General features: G+C 39.8%; 1 protein-coding gene across 1 annotated transcript in view; it reads left to right on the top strand.

The window, feature by feature from the left end:
- The window catches only part of IQGAP2 (IQ motif containing GTPase activating protein 2), a 128083-nt gene that overhangs the window by 50195 nt on the left and 56811 nt on the right, over positions 1 to 21077 (top strand). The window contains exons 3-5 of the mRNA XM_035553493.2: positions 14092 to 14248; positions 15484 to 15561; positions 17338 to 17414. Coding sequence (XP_035409386.1) covers positions 14092 to 14248; positions 15484 to 15561; positions 17338 to 17414 — 312 coding nt within the window. The remainder of the gene's footprint in view (positions 1 to 14091; positions 14249 to 15483; positions 15562 to 17337; positions 17415 to 21077) is intronic.

The raw sequence follows: 21077 nt of genomic DNA, 5'->3' as shown, positions 1-21077 counted from the left end.
AGGAGAAAAAAAAATCTTATTTCTGAAGGATAAATGCTTTCACTCTTTCCCTAGCCAGCCATCCTGAACACAAAGCACTTTTGTGCAGTTATCTAGAAAAGAATAATTTCCAGCTCTTTGTCCAAGTCAGGGGGATATCTTTGAGTTGGGACAGGACATTATGCTGTGTGTATGCTGGACACATTCTGCTATTTTTCAGTAGAGCTAAGAGAACTAAAGACTAAATGCTTGGAGCAATGAATTGATGGACAAAAGGATTAGTCTTGGGATTTCTTTTGATATTAGGTCTATCTGCTACTGCACAGAAACATCACTTACACTTGTTGAATAATAACGTAAGCTGTGACAGTGTTAGCAGAAAAACAGTTATTGTTAATTACTTCAATTTCCTGTAGCTATTAAGTGAGTTTACCCAACCTGCTGCTCAGGTTGGAGCCGTGCATATCTAATATAGCCTACTTACTTCCCATCCCCATTTGGCACTCCAAGCTGGATGTATGTTTTTTCTTACTTTCATACACTTCTACTTCCCCTATGGTAAACTGTCACCTTAACATGCCTGCAGACTGTCTGCTCCTTACAGAAGTGCCCAGCAGTGGTATAGGCTGAACAAATGTACTCTATAGATTCTGAGTCACTGGGTGGACAAAATTTGAGGTTTACTCAGTTGAGTGCCCTTTGACCAATCGCTTGCTTTGCTTTATCACCATGCCCTCAAATACTTGTCTTCTACATTGATATTAGCATTCCTTTAATGTCCATATGTGTGCATTTGTATATACCTTTCCAACATAGATACTGAGTTTTCAGGTTACCTTAAAGCATTCGAGTAGTGCTGCTTTTAGTTTCTTATCTATGAACAGTTATTAGTTCCCTTCACAAAAAGGCTAGTTCTGACACTTCCATAACAGTCGAAATGTGGTTTTTCTTCAAATGCAGCTTTTTAGTTTGTTACTTCATAGTGTTGGTGGGTTTTTTAATCTATGTCTGTGTGTTGTTGAGCTGGGGCTGCAATGTAGAATACCTGCAGGTATATTCTGCATACATGCTCTGAAATTCAAAGGACTGAGGTTTGATACTCTAGGACAAACCTGCAGTCCTCTGGTAGCAAACATATTGAAAGTAGCTGAATGCTTAATCATAAGCTTGGATTCTGTTGCAAAAGTTTGATTTGCTTAAGAACTTAAGAGAGCAAGAATGGAAAAAGGGCTACTTTTATTGTGCAGAGATGCAACTTTTACCATGCTTACTTTGTTTCATTGCAAAAACAGCTTCATTCCTGAAATAGCCTGAGTGTAGAACTCGTGTTTGAAATTAGGAGCAACTGGGCTGTTAAGTTTCTTTGAATATGTATTTTGGCTTTACTGAGGAGAAAGAAGAGTATGGAGATGTTGCCTTGATTATGTTGCATTTTCATATGGAAAGTTGAAGTAAAATATGCTGCTTAAAGGATTTGGCTGGGTATCAAAGGAATTGTGCAAAAGTTCTGTGGACATGCTTTTTAAATCTTAGATGAAGGTAAATGTCTAAGGATGCAGGCACTCTGTCAGAATTATTCCTTAGTTACAAGTTGTATCTGTTAGTGTAATTGTGTGTATACTCCAAGGCTCTTTTTCTGTCTCTTCCTTCTTTTTCATAAGATTTTCTTAACCAATTTTAGATTTAATGTACTAGAAAATTCTGTAATGAACACAGACGAAGACCCTCCAATCATCATAGAACGGCTTGGGTTGGAAGGGACCTTAAAGATCATCTAACTCCAACCCCCCTGCCATAGACAGCCACCCACTAGATCAGGTTGGGCAAGGCCCCATCCAGCCTGGACTTCCTGTGCAGTAACTGCACTTTCAGGGAAATGTTCAAGCTCTTCCAGTGCATACTTGTCAAGTTGATCTGATTTTATGGATCTAGTGCATTTTTCTTACAGTTATATAACTTTTCTTTTGTCAGGGCACTGCTTTGTGTTCGTTGCCCAGGCTAAGGGACAGCTCTCCACACTCCACTTCAGACCTGTGGCAAGAGAAGCCACTATGCTTTTTCTGCCTTGCTATATATCTTACTATCCTGGCATCTGTCCTGCAGTTCCCCTTATCTACTAGCTCCTGCGGTTGGCTCTTCCTGCCCCTTTCTCTTTACAGGAACTGTGTGGCATGGTGACAGTTGCGCTCCTCTTCCTCTCGCACGCAGTGTTTGTTTTGCCAGCGCTGGTGGATGAGCAGTGTCTTTATACATCCCATTGCCATATTGACTTCTACCTTATAGGCCAGTCAATGCATTATTTGTATTGATCTTTTATGTTGGCAGCTAAACTTTCAGCATGTTCCAGGAAAGGCTTTCATGAAAAGTAGTAGCATCTCTTTTGACCTCTTTTACAGGACTACTTGCACTACACATGATTGGGCTCTGCAGGCTGCAACAACAAGTAGCTCAAAATATACAATCCCCTCAAAAAAATAATACAAAAACATGCACTACAAATGACAAGGGGAAGTGGAAACCCAGTTTTAGGGTTGTGTGGCTTCTGGTTGTAACTGCAGCAGCACCTTCCCAGCCTCTGTGACAACACTGTACAGATGCTGTGCTCTCTTGGGATAAGAGATGAGGAGTAAACTCTTATATCAAAATAGCAACATAAGGCACTTAAGTCTCTGTGTAGAGCTGAGAGTTAACAAGCTGTGATGGTTTGCTGATTAACTTGATCAAAGTATCTAGGTCATGAATATGCTTGGCAGTGAAGCAAATTGACTTAAAACATTTTTGTTTCAAGTTCATGTTTTTTCCACCTGTGTTAAATTGTTTGCTGGATCAGAAACCCTGAGTTAACAAGCGTTACTCCAGCACAGTATTTAAATGTTCCTTTTAAATTCCTTTTTTGAACACAATTGTCATATCTTTGAAGGAGTCTCAGAATAAGAGTAACGTGTAACCTTTTTAATGTGATAAAGTGAAATTGTGTTAGCTGTTTATGCCTTTTTAAGGTGGAATCATTGTTCTGCAGAAATAATAAAGTGAGGCTTACTAGCTTAAAAATGAGTTCCCAATGAAGGGACTGATCATGATGCCAGGGCACTAGTCCTGCATTGCACTTCGATTTCAAAACAAAAATTAATGTCATCACTTCCATTTTCTAACATGGAGGTTTTTACATGAATTCCTATACTTGAAAGTACTTGGAGATGCTGGAGGAGGTAGTACAGGAGTATTTCCAAACAGGATATGCTGTACTAGTTGAAACAGCTTGTACCAGCTTTGTTTCCATTTAACTTTGCTTCAGTTCTTACTTTGCAGAGAAATGATTTCTTTAGAAACTGCTGAACAAATTGTTCTCCACAGTTCATGCACCTAAAGGTACACAGAGGGTTCAAGCAAGCTGAAAAGTCTCTGGAAATCTGCTTGTAGTAATATATGTAGTATAGTACATATGAAATATGCTCCATGGAGTATGTCCTGTAAGTAGTTCACAAGGTTTAGAGAGTATTTCCAAGTTTTTATTCTGATTTTACGTTTCTTTCATTTTTATTTCCTCTTCATGCATGAACAAGGAAACAAAAAGGCTTTTTTAAAATAAAATTTTCTGTGGATATAGCATCTGTCCTGCCAGGCAGTCCTATTGATACCAAAACTCATTTTTCAATTGGATGACCAGTGCTTATAGCATTCTCATAGGGATTGAGCAGCTACTGTGTGTAATGCTGTTGACCTGGGACCTCACTGTCTTTTTACTTTTCAGCTGTTTGTTGAAGTGATGACAATGTCCAGAAGCACTCGTGGGTTGCCCTGAGCAAACAGCCACAGTGGGAGCAGTGTTACAGGGTAGCAGGGGATGCTGATCGCTGGTTTGCCCATTCAGATTATTGAAAATCACTTTCTGGCAGGGTAGGGGAAGTTTTTTCTGCACTGTTATGTTAAGTCATGTGGCAGTGGGGTTTTTGGTTGGTGCTCATTGCTTTAAGTCAGACTTGATACCACATTAACCTGTTTTTGAATCAAGTGGTGTCGGAACTGCTCATTTTTTCCAGTATGTAATATCTTGTCTGGTGACTGGCAGGCTCATGGTTGATTAAGTGTTTCTGGAACCTCTCCTGCTGTCTTGAGTAACTTGAATGCTGGACTTCGATGGTAGATTTTTATCACCTAGTGATAAAAAATTGATCGATAAGGATTTTGCACTGTTTCTTCTTGGAGACAAGATAGTCTTGTGGGTGCAAATGTTAGAAACAGTGATCTCAAAGCCCTTAAACTGAAGTGTTGTCACCAAACAGTACACTAGATATTGACTGTGTGAGATACTACTAATTATGCTGTTAAACTTTTACCATGCTGAACACTACCAGTTTCTTTTTGTCTAGCCTAGCTTTTAAATTGCAGTTTGCTTTCAGACTCTTTTATTGGTATCTGTGTCCGTTAATATAAGCTCTTTCATGGGAAGACTTTAGGTTTTTGCAACTAAACTAGCTTGTTCTAACACTTAATTTTTCAGTTTTCACGTGTGTATTGTTAAATACTTCTTTGTTCTTGACTACAAATACTGTTTGGGAAGACATGTTTGAAATGCCTGCAAGTGTTTTATGCTTTTTAGTTATGTCCTCAATGACTTGACTTGCACAGGCAAAATTCTAGCCAGTTCTTCACCAAGAGCTTATACTTACATATTGTATAGGAATTTCATATCTCACCCTTAGTCTAAATCAGTATCAAGTAGCTGCCTCAGACCTCTGTAGAAAACACTATCCAATTTTGGAATAATGAGATGGTCCTGAAATATCCAGTTTTGTATTACAATTCTAAGTTTATAATCTGATAATAAATGTCAGGCTGCAGATCACTTGCAGATTTTTTGGTGATGGTCTTTTCTTCAGCAGCTGAAAAGAAGTGACTGAATACAGTCAGTATATCAGTATAAAGAAGACCATGAATATCTTGTCTTTCTCACTTCTTTGTACACTATTAAATGTTATATATACATTAAATGTTGCTGCCTACATTTTTCTCATTTACTGCAGGTCTGACTTGTATGTATATGCTTCACAAAATTTTACAGATATATCATTAAGTAGGTAGATGAATATTGTCTTTCCAATCGATGGAAGTGGGAATGATGGAGAAGAGCATTGGTTATGCAAGCATGGGAAAAGGAAAATAGAAAAGGTTAATTGTAGGCGCTGTATGTGGAGTTGCTTACCTAAATGTGTTGGTTTCAAAACTTTGTTCCTGTATTGTGCTTCTTTTTGACATGAGGCAAAGTTTAAACTTTGCAAACTCCTCTTATTATTGCTGTTTTGCAGTGTTTACATAACACTAAGTACTTTTAACAATAGTTGAGCTTTTCACAAGCTGCCTCTTTCAGTCTTTTCACTTCTTTAACATCTTGTTCTCTCATCCATGTCTCTTAATTCTTACTTGGCTGCTGTCCTGCACCTTTCTTTAAAAGTCCCAGCTGCATGTCTAGTAGCTGAACTTCTTGGGTCCTTTTTATGGTCTTTGTGCCTGTGTACTTGGGAAAGCAACTAGCAACAGAAGTAGCATTTGTCAGATGCTAGACAGTACAAATACGGCTATCTGAATTAGATCCAATGGACTCAAACTTGTCAAGTGGTCAGAACAGCACCCTGGATCTTGCCATGTCTGGGTTCTTGCTCTGCCTTAAGTCTGCTGCGTGGCCCCACGCACACTCTTTAATTTGCAACACTGGGAGGTGTTCTGCTGACCCAGCTGCATCAGTCACCAACTAAACATGTAGATCTGAAGGTAGAGCTGTGCATTTTTGTTCCTAGTCTTGAATTACTGTCTTGTTTTTAAACACATGTACAACATGTGTGCTTGTCATGCTGAACCTATAGTGGAGATACTTCCCTGGTTTACTTTTCTATCCTAGAAATGTGTTGATTATGAATATGGTTGCAATGTTTATGTCTGGCTGCTTACCTGGAAATAAAGATCATAGCATATCCTTCTGGACAGCTGAGGGCTAATATCTGCATGGAAGGCACATCAGATCTCAATGCAAAGATGGCTGCCATTTTGGTGTTCCTGTAGCTGCCATTCTGTTTATGGTTAGTGATTACATTTGCTAGAAACAGCATATCTGCTGATGCACTGGAGCTCTATAGAAGGTGAACAAGATACTAGTGCCCTGATGGGTAGGTTTAGTTTAGCCTGAGTAGTAGCTTCATAAAAGTCAATCTTGCACAGGATGCTTTATAGAAAATACCGCTGTTTTTCTATGCATTCAGATATTAATTACTGCTGTGGCAGGGCACAGATGTTAGGTAAAGACTTAATGTAGCTGTGATTTAAGATTACAAGGGCTCTTAAATGATGTACATGTGGGGGTTATATGAAGGATCCATTATTGGTTACTTCACTGGAACATATTCATGGCTTGCCAACAGAGCATATCTTCAGCTGCAAGTCAAGATTGTACAACTTATCCCCTCAGAAGGGTTGCCTGAGTGACTGTCAGGTTATGCCAGGGTAGAATCCTTTAAATTGATAAAAATGAAATAACATATGCTGGTTTTTGTCTTTTTTTTTTTTTGAGTCAGTGCGTTAAACTGTACTACCATACTGCAGCCATAGTCAATGTTTGAGATGGAGGGTGGTGGGGAACACACCAAAACCAACAAAACCCTGTAGTAGCACATAACATGATAGTTTAGACTTGCTTATTGTACTACGATCTTGGGGTCTGTGACCAGTGTTTTTCTCTAAGCAAACACTATGTTTTAGAGGAGTGACTTTTTTCGATACTTCCACACCAGCAAACGCTACTCTGTAAAAATGTTTTTATTGCTGTGTCAGCTTCTGTTTGTCAAATCAGTGTCTATACAGGTGGGTAAAACATTAAGTTTAGATAAATTCACATGTTAAGTTTGGTCTCCCTCCATTTCAGATAAAAAGCACTACTTGATTTGTAGGGTTAGGTGGAGACCCTTTGTGTTTTCATGTGGGACTTGCTTTGGAGCTTACGTCTGTGCTACCTGAAATTTCATTAAAATGGTTTGAGTCTGTCATTTGCCTGAAATAATGCTTTCTAGGGGCCACTGAGCAAACAGTGCTGAACACAAGAGACTTGTTTCTGCTGCTGTAGTCTCTGCTGCCTGTTACAGAGATCGCTTTTAAAAGAGCAGGACTAGACTCTGAAGCCGTATGTTACGCAGTTGTGTTAACTTGTATGCCTGTTACAGGGTCTCTAGAAGACCAATCGGTTTCATCATTTTCCCCTTCTCTTCTGAATTAAAAACAGTTCTAATTGTAAATTGGGATATCTCACCCCACACCTTCACCCAGGTATTTTTTTCCCTGAGACATTTGAACATCAGCTTAAGGTTTCCACCTCATTTGGTAAGGCAACCTGTTCAGTTTTGTTCTTCCTGTGAAGAAAGAGTTGGTGTTTCTTATGGAGAAATACCTCAGATGGCTGTTCTCCACTTTCTCCCCCATCTCTTCCATGACTTCTCCAAGCACCTGACAGCCTGGAGCCAGGCCAGGAGCTGGGCAGTAAGACAAGGTGTCCATGTGATCAGACTGGGCTTTGTTAGTATTGGCCCTGCTCAGCCTGTTATCTCACAGAGCAGTTGTTGAGTTTGTGGCTGATATGTGGTGCTAAATCTTAAAGTCAGTGCAAACAGAAGAGGCAGCAAAACAAAGCCTGTTCAGATTGCAAAGGTCGGGGTTTGTCATGAAATGCAGGCGTGCGCGCTACTGTTGCCTGTTGGGATGTAGACTGCTTGCTGGAGAATCTCTAGCATTTTTTCTACCTTAGAAGTGCTGAGTAAACAGGACTTTTCTGCTGCCAGGTGCCCAGTAGCTTGTGCCACCTGTGAGGCCATGCTGATGCTCCACAGGCTCTAGTGCAGGTTTCCTGAGCAGCAGGTTGCCTTGTGGACTTTAATCACTGATTAACCCACATAGGGGACCTGTGGAGTAAACCAGATTAAAATAACAAATAGTATCTGCACTGCCATCTTGTGAAACATAATTTTATAACACCTTCAAGATTATTTTGTAAATATGGTGATGTTTCCATAGCAGCAAAAATCTTGTGTGGAAAAATGTTGCTGAAATTATTTATGGCTACTTTAGTGTGCTGAACAAGGTGGGCAGGTTGTCATTGCTTCTTGTTTCTACTCATCTGAATTGAATGACCTGCATCAGAAGGGCTTTGGTCAGGGAAATGAATATTGCAACAACCTTCTTGCAGGTCTGCAAAACTCAACAACAAGAACAACAACAAAAATCAACAAAGCACCACAATGCACAGTGAGATCCGTACTATTTTAATACTTACACATGACAAATTAATAAACAACTTTTTCATAGTTTTCAGTGTAGCTCTTATGGAAAGTCAGTATCCTCTCTGGTAAAATTGTGCGTGACTTAATCATTTAAATAAGCTGAGATGCTGCTAAATCAAGACAGTAGCTAGAAGGACAGAGATGCACAACTTTGAATTTCTACAGACTTGTAGAAGGGTTAAAAAAAAAAAGGCACTACTTGCTAACAAAAATCTTGTTAAAGGATTTGATACTAATTTTACTTGTTGCGGTAAAGTTCTGAGATCTTGTGTAAGTTACAGCATCCCCTGTGATGCTTTTTTCATGTTATTTCTTGTATGTATTATAAGAGAAGTGTGGTAACTACTGACCCGCATCATGGCTTTCTTCTCTGCACTGCTCCAGTAACCCACCACCACAAATATTGACTTTTTTGCCACCAAGTATATTTTCAGGGCTGATAAAACTTGAGACTCAGTGGAGACTGTCACTGCATTATGAATCTATAGTCTTAGATTTAACAGACCATGTTTCAAGGGTGTCTTGCTACAGCAGTAAGTTGTCAACACAAGCTGTTGCTGAAAAAGATTCTCTCAGCTGTCTGCTCTCACTGCTTTGCACAGGCTCTATGTGGAGCCTACAAGCTTGTGCAGTTATTTGATAAAAACCCGTACTTCTTGTTATGATGGTATTCAAATTATCTGTATTGATTTTCATGGAATTGCTGGGAGTTTTGTATGCTTTTGTTCTGGAAACAGTATGTGGCTGTATGTGAAACAATTTTTGTCTGAGACTTCTAGTTTAGGAGATGTATCACACTGAAGCTTGCTGCCTAATGAGAACAAATTCCAAAGTTAACATATGTTCTTATAAACAAACCAGTGCCACCACTACTCTGCTTAGCTAAGAAATACACCTAGCTCGTCTGCTGCTCTCAGCCTCCTTTTTAAACAGTATCTACATGACTGCTAGTAGGAAAAATAAATCCTTTTTTGCATTAAAGAACAAAAGCAAAAAAAGAGTAAAGAGCTTAGATTTCTTAATAAATCTTTAGATGTTGAAATAAGGCATAAAAATGTAGAACATGAAATGGTCTAGTTCTAATTGTTTAAACTACTGTTTATTTCTAAATATCTTCAAAAAAAAATCCTTATTTTAAATAAGTGTCTGAAGTGGTAGGGTTTCTTTTTAAAGTTGGAACCTAACTTTTTACCTTGGAATTGGTTGTTACTTTTTGTTCTCTTCTAGTAACACAATTTTTTCAGTCTTTGTTGGGAATGAGATATCTGAGTAACTTTTAGGTGAAAACTTTCATTTCCCCTCAATATGTGTGCGCCAAAAACAGATTGAAAGGCTGTGGTTGTGAGCCAGGGAGGTAGTTAATGTGTGGTAACTTGCTGTTACCTTGTCTTCACGACTTTTTTATAGTAGAATCCAGTGTTTTGAGGTTCTCTCTCTGGAGCCTTGTCTCTCGTTCCCCAGGAGGTACAGACCTGGTGCCCTTGGATCCACATCTTGCAGCACAATTCCAAGAGGTCTGGGCAACGCAAGTAAAAATTCTGCTGCTATATCCAACAAGTGCCAAATGTGATGGACTTTCGGCAGGTTGTACAATGTATTCTGTCTTCTCTGCTGAATATCAGCTTAAGCATTTCCAGTCCCTCAGCCAGCAGTGTGTGTTTTGCTGACCACACAGACTGTCAATGGCAACTTCATAACTGGTGGCGTTCACAGTATAGCACTGGTGCTTCCAGTTCCCTTAACCCTTGTCTTGAATGAGATTCAATTTTTTTCTTTTAAACTGCAAGTCTGATCTCATTATACTGCTGCTGTTTTGTATGCTTGAATCTGGAGACTGGAGTCTCTGGGTGAGTAGTGTGCTGTTTACTGCTCATAGGTCTGGCACAGAAGTAACCATTGTTATTTTGCCAGAAATTCACTGCTGGACTTCTCTGCCTCAGATTGCCAAAAGTAAAAACAGAATTGAGCAGAGCAAATGAAAACTGTACCTACTGCACCTCAGTACTCACTACTGTCAGTATCTGCAAAACTATAAATTAGAATTAGTGTTTTGGAGGCTTATTTCCCTTGATTAAACTTTTTTTAATTTATTTACATTTTTTAAGGCTAATATTCTCCGCTGGCAACTACTGGAGTAAAATGAAAATAAAAGCTGGTTAGTTTTGCTTACCAGTGTATTTATGTATACTGATTTATGATCCAAAGTATCTTTTCTTGGGAAAACACCTGTTTTTGTATTGGAATCAAAATGATAAGGTTAAAACTGGCATTAGTAGCTCTGCAGGAAAGTTTAAATGATAGCTAATTTTTGGTGATGCTACCCCAGGACTTCAGGTCTACATTCCAGTCTGCATCCTGACATTTCCTTTTGTTTCTCACCATAGATTGGTGTTTGTGTTTAGCTATAATTAGTGATCAAGTCAACTATTTTTTCATGGCATACATCTGACAGTATGTTAAAGTTGTTTATAACACAGTACTAGTTATGGGGTGTACATTGTAGAAAAAAAGAATGGTAGAAATGCATGTATGCATTTGATAGTTATACTAGTATTATGCCACAAACTTCATACTGAAAATTCATACTGAAGAAAAGCACCCTGTCTAGTGTTGAATTATAGACCCTACTTATATAGCCTTTTTATTTCTTATTTGTTCATGGGGAACAGCTCCTGTGACAGACTTAAGTCTAATGCTGATGCTGCAGTACTACGTGTTCAGGAAAACAGTGGGTGAGCCAAAGGCAATGCTGTTGTTTTTTTCAGCCCAAATAAAAAATAAATGCCCCAGAGATACCTATAAATCCTTATTGTCAGGTAGATATTCTCTGTGTGACTTAAAAACAGAAGTAGAAAGAATTTGTTTTTTTTCACTCCAGTCTACTACTCCTACTTCTTCTGTCAGTACCACACTATCATAACTTTCATAAACTTGCCAAACCGCATCTTAAAAAGCGGAACCTCACAACCTTACAAGTTTTTGTTCTGTTGAGAACCACAACTCCTTTATAAGTAAACTGGCACAAAAGGAACAAAACTATTGCAAATGCAAGAAATTGGGGAGCAAAGTGCTGCAGATGTATCAATACATAACAGATAACAGGAGAGTAACAGTTGAGCATCTGTGTTGAGTAGCATAACTAAGGCTTAATAGGTTGGTTGTATATTTGCAGGACTTCACAGTAGTTCTTGTAGTAGGTATGTTCTGCAGCTTCCAAATATTGATAAAACTTGTCTTACATGTAACACAGCCATAGCTGTATTCTCTGCTGTGGCGATTGATTCCCAAAAGCCGTAGGTTAGTTGCCCTATTGATGACCTGTGAGAACATTTTTCTGGAATGAATATCACTTACAGCTAAAACTCTTTAAGTGGTAATAAATTCTTCATATGCATCTTTCAGCTCTGCTCTGTTTATCTTTCTCTACTTTTCCTTTTTTTCCCCACTGAGTTACTAATGTTCTCCTTCTGAAAAGACTGCTCATGTACTTATCTGTAGTTGGTGGATTGACAACTGTACTTTTCATTACCTTATTTTTGCTGGTTTATTTGCTTCCTCATACAGTTTCCTGTTCTTCTGTGTTGCATTCACCCACTGAATCACTGAGAGCTGTCTCACTGTCTAAAACGGGGTGGTTCCAGATTAATTTAGGAGCTTGTCACCATGCAGAAAACAAATTCAAATCCATTTTTGTTGAATAGTGGAAGGTTTTAAAGTGGAGAAGCAGCTTTCACCTTGGATTAGCACCTTGTTTAGAGTTTGGGGAATAACTCAATTTCATAAGGACCCTTTATAGCCCAGACCAAAACCACCCAAATGCATCCTTTCCTCTAATTCAACAACAGCGGTGGGTTGTGTCTTGACAAGAACATTGCATTGGATTCTTTACACTTCAAAATGTCAATGTGCTGAACTCTGCTGTAGGGTTATACAGCTTGTTTTTGTCTCACTGGAGGTGGTTCATTGTGTAACAGGATCAGCTTCAGCTCATGGTGACTTACCTCCCTGTCATTACTCAGCATGCTCTTCCTGCTGCCTGGATCACTCTACCAGAAAACATGTTTTAGGAAATAAAACCTGTAGAAAAAGAAGATAACTGACTCAGACAAAACCCACATTTGCTACAAACCAGAGTACATATTCTTTGCTTTTTCTTCCTTGCCCTGTTTTGAAGACAAATGTTATGACACTTTGCCTTACTGTGTGTATTTATTTATTCCATAAAATGTCATTAATAAAGATAACTTTTGGAATCCTCAGCATGGACCCATAGCACATGAGCGTGCGAAGCAGAACAGAGCAGAGACACATCTGACACAAGATTTCTTACCAAAGCAGCTTTTATACTGCAAACTACAGTTCCCCTAGTGACGCTTGCTCCATGCAGCTTTCCGTGATATGGTCCAAGATTTATGACTGGTGGTTTCCTGAAGAGCTATTTGAGTATTCTGTGCTTCACTGAAACAACTTTCATATGTCCTGTAACAAATCCAAAAGTGTAATGGAATAGGTCATTTGTCTTAAGTCTTAACATGAAACAAAATGATGTAGTAGGCTTTTTTCTTCTCTGTAGTGAGGAAAAATTGGCTCATTTTCAACCTGGATTCCAGCTTTCTGGTTTCTGAACTCACCCCTGTGGAGGTGATGTTAGATTTGTAATGCTGTCTCACCCAGCATACAGCAAGACTGCTTTAGTTACAGTAATTAAGGTGAACTAATGTCTTCAGTTTTGTTCTTTCCCATTTAAAATGATACTAATATCTTTTTATCAAAAGCAGAGATCGCCTAAGCAATAAAATAAAGTATATATTGGGAAAGTACAAAACAGATTTATAACTATTGTAATGTTATTTAGCTGCTAGAAATGAGAATAAGATTACAGGGCCAAAACACTTAGACCACCAAAGTAACGAGCTTCTGGTGCAGTGAATGGGATAGTAATCATTTTCAGGAGTAGTTTGGTAGCAGTGTTTCTTGGCTACTCAGTATAAACATACTAGATATATGGTTTTGTCTTCTAATGGCCTTCTGAACTGATTATGTATTTAATTAGTTTTCTATTTAGTATAACTCCTAAATCTCAAAAGTGGAAACTAGTTTATCACCTTGAAGGATTTAGTTATTGTTGGACAAGAAGCCCTTTCCAATGATGTGCAGTGGGAATGTTTCAGCCAAGTCCTTGCCAGACAGACCTCAAATGTGCAAGGTTCTCTGGGCTGTTTCAACAAAAAAGCTTGTCTCCTATCAGCCATGGCACCACAGTTCGTAGGTGAAGGTGGAGAGCTGCTGCCTGCTGCAGGTGGAAGATGAGTTGCTGTGGGCACTGCTGCAGCAAGTTCAGGTTGGAGTGCACCTCAGCTGTGTGAACTCAATTCATGCCACATGCTACTGGCCTCAATGCCCCTGGCATTCAGCACAGACTTCTTAAAATACAAATATCAGTGATACACAGCATCCTATGTTTTCCTCTGGCTTCAAATTGAATCACTGCCTACTTAAAAGCCTAGGGCTGCTCAGAAGATCTGAGACAGCCCTTAGGGGATAAATACTTCAAAGCATGTTGTTTGGTTATTGATGAGTCACTAACATGCGGTGCAGATATGACTCTAGTCATTTTGATCTGCTTTATTAATGAACACGAATATTTTCTCCTCAACCTGTGTGTGCCCTTTTCCTTTATAGATTATGAGCATTGTAGCAGTGACTTTAAATGTACAGTGGTTGTGGGGAAAAATGTCAGTTCAAATCTACTAATTTTGCAGGTAGTGATGTTTCTCAAATGATGTATTTGCAGGTGGATGGAGGTCTGCTTGGAAGAAGAGCTGCCCCCTACTACTGAGCTGGAAGAAGGTTTAAGGAATGGTGTTTACCTTGCCAAGCTTGCGAAATTCTTTGCCCCTAATGTGGTGTCAGACAAAAAGATCTATGATGTGGAGCAGGCACGTTACAAGGTAATAACTCTGTTCTCTGTATAACAAGACAAAAAAAAAATTTAATATCCATCTTCCAGCCCTTCAAGATATGCAAGCATGGTAGGTTCACTTTCTGTACTGCTTTAAGTCTGTCAAGATGAGATGGAAGATGCAAAGCACTAGGAAGCCAGTATGATAATTTAGAAATGTTTTATATTGAAAAAAACTGTGTTAGTGCCACCTAATGCTTATAAAGCCAAACAAATTACACTTCTGGCTCCAGGGAGAACATAAAGGTTATCACTTAAGCAATTATTCCTAACTAAGAACTGGCGCCAAAAACAATTCAATAATTAAACATGATGACTATTCCTGATTTTTCTTGTCTTGAAAGGACATTCACTTCATTAGATCTGTGTGTTTATTTTTTCTGCCAAATTTACAACGCAAAAAAAAAATCAAGCTGACAATAATTAAGCTTAGATGGCATGTGTGCAAGCTGTTCATTAACTCCAAGATAACCAATAACATAGAAACATACACATGTGCATCAGCCCCACTACAGAATGTGTTATATCAGTTCATAGAGGGGGCAGAAAGGTGTAAGTTTTGGAGGTGTAATAACTGTTTTGTTGTGTGAGAGTTTAGAAATTCAGTTGCTCTGCTCTCATGTGGTTAATAGAACTATGGTTAAGAATCATGGCTACTTTTAAATGCTTCTCTTGAAAATTCCTGAAACTGGAGTTCAGTCTTTTGCGCCTTTACCCTCACTCATTAAAAAATAATATTAATATATATATATTTTTTTTTCCCACTTTGTTCTCATAAATGCTGCTTGTGTAGTCTGTAGAGAGGGGCAGGTGTTCCTGCAGACCCGAACAACAAGTGAGAGTTCCTTATGTGTTCTCCTTAATAGTAGCGCTGATGGCATCTCCTCTTCTTTATACTGGAGGTAGTGGTTCATGGTATGTGACAGCCAGCTTTTACTCCTGAAGACCACTAAAGGTCTTCATTTAAGCCACCATACACCTAGACGTATACAAATTTGGTTCACCTTACATAAAAACATGAGATGGACAGCATGAGCCTGTTAATGCTTTAGGCTGCTTCATTACCAGGATTGCAGCTGTGGTACTTGGGTCTCCAAGTCCAATGAGGGAAAACTCCCTGAGCTTATCTTCAAGACATAAAATTGGGAATCAGCAGAACGTTCAGTAATCAGAGAACTTGATTTGCATTCTTTCTATCATTTTTTCCTTCTGTGTTTCCAATAGAGATCAGGACTTCATTTTCGGCACACAGATAATACTGTGCAATGGTTAAGAGCAATGGAGTCCATTGGTCTGCCTAAGGTAAGCAGTTAGATTTTAGCAAAGAAGCTGGATCAAGGCACTGACTCAGTATTGCTTTTCATCTGCCTGCATATAAACAGTAGCTTACAGTAAGTCTGCTGGGAAGGCTGGCTCAGGAAAAAAAAACCTGAAGAGAAGGTAATGCTGAAAACAGTGATGGTGTCAGTTACGTGCTACAGCTTTGGTGTATTTGGGCTGAGGCTGCTGTGGATGACAAGTGCTGTGAGTGGAAATACTCAGTATTTTGGGAAGTCAAAGGGGAATTCCAGCAGCGTTTTAGCTGTACCTTATTACTGCTAGAGTCTTATTACTACTGGAGTCTCAGGGAGGACCTAAATGGAGTATGTTTTAAAGTGGAAAACTTTAAATATTTGCTTCCTTTAGGTTGCTACCTCATGTCTCTTGCTGACTCTTCCTCCTAATGTCTGTCCTAGTTTCTCTGCCTCTGCCCTGTTTCTAGACTGTCCTTGCACGTTCCGGTATCCCTGCGTGGCTATGCTGCTCCTCTTCCACCAGCTGGTTTCTTGGGTCACCTTTCATACTTATCTTCCTTCTTGCTGGTCTTCGCTTGTCATCTTCCCCCTCTGCTGTTTCTGGGCACCAGTGAGTCTTTTTTCTGGATGAAAATCCTTTAAGAAAGGACTGCATTGAAACACCTACTGTGCTCGTTCTCCTGTTTTGATGCCTGTGGACACCTGGGGGGAGTGCCCCCTTGGCCAGGAGCAGCCCTGGGGTGCCAGGGGGGCGGGGGGGCTGTCCCATGTGCTCTGAGGCTGAGCACAGAGGGGATGCTCAGATGGCTGCCTGAAGGACTGTGGGGAACAGTGGCTGGTCTATGTGCAGGTACCCATAGGCAGAAAGGGTTACACATGACTGCCATCAGACACTCCATGAAGAAATGGAGGGTCCTACCTCTACAAGTTCAGCTATTTTTTAGCTCTATTTGAAGGCTTGAGGCCTCTGTTTAGCTAGCCAATTTCCACCCCACCACTCCTCCTCCAAAAGGTTTCACTTCTGCTTCACAGGAGGGTTGTGGCCCAAATGTTTCCCATGTTTCCCTCCCAGAGCTGTTGTGAGCAAATGATGAAGAGGGCACTGTGCTCCTGACCAGCTCAGTCATGCTCTGCTGCCTGTGGGACTGTGCAGTTCTGAGTGCCCAGGCTGCAAGCATGCTGCCAGCTCTCATGGGTAGCCAAGGCTTTTATTTTATTTTCTTGAAGGAGCAGTGTTTAGTGACTGGGACCAAGGCCAGGAACAAATTAGTTGTAGAACCAGAACTGGAACTTACAATGTGACTTTTTGACTAAATTGTTTTTACACTCCTCTGTCTGAGTGTATTTCTCTGTTAATGATGCAATCACACGGCTGGGGGTGCTGCTGTTTAAGCTCTTTGCATTTTTAAGACTTACTGGGTGGTGTAGGTTTGCTTTGCAGGTGGTAACTGTATCCTAGGCTTTGGGTGTCTGTAGGAAGACAAATCCTACTTTCTGAGCTCTTGCCAAAGGATCTCTTCTAACAGTTTTGCTGATATACTGTCTATCTTCCTTATTTTCCATTTTAATAACTAACCTGTATACTCTATTAAACTCTTTCTCATGAAAATTACTGATAAAGCTAAAATAGTATGACACAAGATTTGATTCATAGATGTATAGAAATAACAGTGGAACTTCTGTATTTCAAAGATATGGAAGTGCAAGACAGCCCATTTTAGCTATTCTTCTGCCCAGTTATCTAGCTTCTCCTTCAACAGCATACTCTTTTTTTTTTTTTCAGATCTTTTATCCAGAGACTACTGATGTCTACGATAGGAAAAACATACCTAGGATGATATATTGCATTCATGCTTTAAGGTAACTCCTGATGGGAATTAAAACTAAACTGGTGAATTTAAGATTGTAAGTCTTGAATGGCATTAGTGTAATCAGTACGTCACAATCTGTCTGAATATACAAGTTCATTAATTTAAAGCTGGTAATGAAAGTGGAACTTCAGCAAGGCTGTTGGGTAAATTATATCTGAAATAAAAAAGGACTACCAAAAGCAGTGCAAACATCCTTTTAAATGTGTTACCTTCACAAACTGGTTTGTCTTAATGTGTGTTTTGATACATGCAAACAAATGAAGAAAACCATAGCAAAATATTAGTGTTACCGTGGGGCAGAGGTGCTGATCAGAGTGAAAATGGTGAACTGACATCCCCCTGACCCACAAGAGGACCAAATAACTGTATTATGAGGTCAATCGTGAAATTTAACACTTTCCAAACTTCAGAAATTCTGAGCAACTCAGTTCTGAATGTAAATTCAAAAGACTTTAGCAACATCTCTGAAGTAGAGCTTAAAGTTTGTTTTTGTCCAGCTGCAAGGATTTCCTTGTGACGTTTAGCACTGAAAGCACTGAACATCTGCCTCACACTGCCCCTGTTGTGAGAGGCAGTGAAGTGGGCAGACAGCTCCTCCCTCTTGTGGCTCTCCCAGCTCATTTCCTGCACAAGGAGACCTTTTCCTTTCCTTACTTTAACTACATCTCCATAAGCTTAATATGTAACACATATCCCAGCTCTTGCCTGTGTTCCTAACAGCATTCAAAGGTACATCAGCTGCCCCAGGGGTATAGGTCAACCACTCAATGCATGCTGTAATCGAAATTTTTTACAATCTAATCCTTGAAATGATGTGCACGCTCCTGCACTCCGCCACGTGCACTTACTGCCAACAAATAAGCCATACCACCAAAGTTCATCATATTTCTTTAAAATACTAGGTGTTCAGACTTGGCAACCCTGGATATATTTTTTTGTCAGCTCTTGAGTATTGCCCCTTGAAATTACTATGACTGGTGTGATGTTAACTGTCTGGCATCAGCAGGCGCGTACGCGGGCAGCTCTCCCCTAAAACTTCGCAGTGCCGTCTCTTCTGTCAGCGAGTGTCTTATGTAAGCCTGGAGCGATTTCCTGGAGTGGGCGCATGGGGCTCGTAATGCTCAGCAGCTGAGGCGGGAGCGGTGGGCTGCGTTCCCCCAGGGTGATGTAAGGGCCGGCTCAGATGTTTTGCAGGAGGTGGGAGAGCACAGTGAGGTTTTCAAATAGCTGTGTGCCTGTGTATGGGGGACTTCATCAGCCATGGATTTCAATGTTACGTGAACAGTTAGACACCTTATAAGATTTGCCTAATCTCTGCAATCACAAGAGTTTTCTTCTTGAGCTGAATTTTGCAATGGGTTGGCCTCTGGTAGGGGTCTTTTGTTCTCCATCTTGGCTTGTTCGAGGATTTATGCTAGTATCAAAACCAGTCTGCGTTGTCTTGGCTCTCGCTTCCAAGTTTGTCTTGTTTAAATTATTTTTCCTTGCTACGTATCAACACAAAGCTATAATTCTATGCTTCTGAGCTATTATTTTAGAAACAGACTTCTGTAACATACATCATGCATCATGGCGCACTGAAGGGGAGTAGACTGGCAATGTTTTGCTTATGATGTTTCACCATGGCAGCGTGGGGCCCTGTGACTGCATACATGTGCAGGATGTAAGAGTCAAAGAAGCAATTGTTGAGCTTCATTTACTTACAGACCAATTCCCAAAATGCGTGTTGTAAACATCTTTCAAATCAAACTCTGGTATCAGTATTTAATTGCACACAGACTACATTGTGAAAGCAGGCTGGGAAATGGCTGTTTTAAAGGACAGGGCACTCACTTGGCCAGCAGTGTTTGCTCTTGTGTTGGTGTCAGGAACACTGAGCTGCAGGAATCCATCTCTGTTCCCCTTCCACTGACCCACTGTTTTCTGTCCCCTGGATCTGTGCCAAGTGCCCTGCCTCATTGCGTTTGTTGGGGCATCCTCTCCAGGGAGCCAGCATAGGGATCACTGACCCTAGAAAATTCCTTGTCCTGCTGTTCTCAGGGTCTGGCACCACAGTACCTAGAAGCAGAAACTGCAAGCAGGATTTTTCCCTTTGTGTCTGTTGCATATTATCATGATCAATATATGAAGAATCACCCCAGGGTTGAAGTGCTAAATTCTAATATATGTCTTGGAGTGCGTGCTCAAATTTCAAAGGCTTGCAACCTGGGAAAATTGAATACTTTCTCTGAGAGGTGGGGGGCTGATCTACTTTCCATTTATTCTTAACTGTTACCAAGTAATTACCCCAAAGCAGAAAGATTCTTAAGCCTTCCAATGAACTGCAAGAATTTATAACAGGAAATTTTATATTATTCTGATACATGCAAATATTGAAGCCAAATTCAGCTGAGATTTTTTCATGGTTTAACTTACTGAAACAATGTACGTAACTAGTACTTAAAATTGTCCCCTTCAGAAGAGTGAAGTAGACTTTACTGTAGATAATAGGACCAAATGTTAACCAAGGACTTTTTGTATGAAATGTTATTTGGGTTTTGCTGGTCTTTGAGCAGATGGAGGGCCTGAAGACAGGAAATTACTCTAAGCAAAACAGTTTAAATATATTTTTAAGATATGGCCTGCTTAAAGCCTGAAATGAAGACCATTGCCCTTACAGCATGTGAAAAAAAAAACTTGCAGCCAAATACAGTACTGCTCTGTCCAGGAAGGAATGATTTAGCAAACAATTTCTGGATTCCTGCTGAGTACAAGTACCATCTTATTTTTTCCTGTAGAAACATCAATACTTAAATCAGACCTGAAAAAAAAAATTCTCATTTCTTGCAGCATTATTCTTATGAAAGCTGATTTGGATTTGGTCCTGGACTAATGAGGTTAAGAGCTGCTTTGTTTAAATCTAAATGCTAATAGTGAGTCTTGTTCCTAAAAAGTGGTGTTGGAGATTTGATTCTTCTCCCTCCCCCTGCTCCCTTAAATATATAATTTTCAAATAATCTTTACAAACAGATCACTGCTACATCCTGGACAAACTATCCTGCTGAAACGGAACATTTTCAACACATTGTTTTCCTAGGAAGTGGTAGAATAACAAACATATGTTTAAAAAAAAATAAAAAGCATATGCTATTTTCACGTTTGTTTGTTAGGGCATGCTGTACATGAGCTAAGCTTAAAACAAGACCTATGAGCTTCTGGTTGATCACAACTGCAGTTCTTCATGGGTGATGCAAAGGTAGCTTCACCTGGAAATGCCCTTTCACCTTTGTTTCTCCCCTGCGCCCATTGCATCATGTCCATCATTCTCAACCTGCTTTTGATTTTCTCTGGGTTCCCTGAGGCTCAAGCTACGTCTACAAAAGCATTGAGCAAACTGTTTCGAGTGAAATTATATGTTAATATAGAGTAGAAATGTCTTCCTGTTCCCTGCAAGCAAATTTGCAGCACCACCTGGTGGTGAGTAAGTTAATTCAGAAGAAGCAGTGTCAGAAGTAATGTGCATTGCTCAGCTCTCTTGGGAAGTGCTTTAAAAAAAGGAGAGAAAGAAAAAAAGACACCACCACCACGAGTCCCTCCTGTTCATACCATTCATTATTTTCCTCTGAGTGTCCTTAGTTCCATGATGTTGCTGATTTCCATGACTACTGTTGAC

This window comes from Cygnus atratus, chromosome Z (assembly GCF_013377495.2).
Source record: "Cygnus atratus isolate AKBS03 ecotype Queensland, Australia chromosome Z, CAtr_DNAZoo_HiC_assembly, whole genome shotgun sequence".
NCBI lineage: Eukaryota > Metazoa > Chordata > Aves > Anseriformes > Anatidae > Cygnus > Cygnus atratus.
Note: the sequence above shows the minus strand (reverse complement) of the source record. Positions and strands in the feature narration are given on the sequence as shown.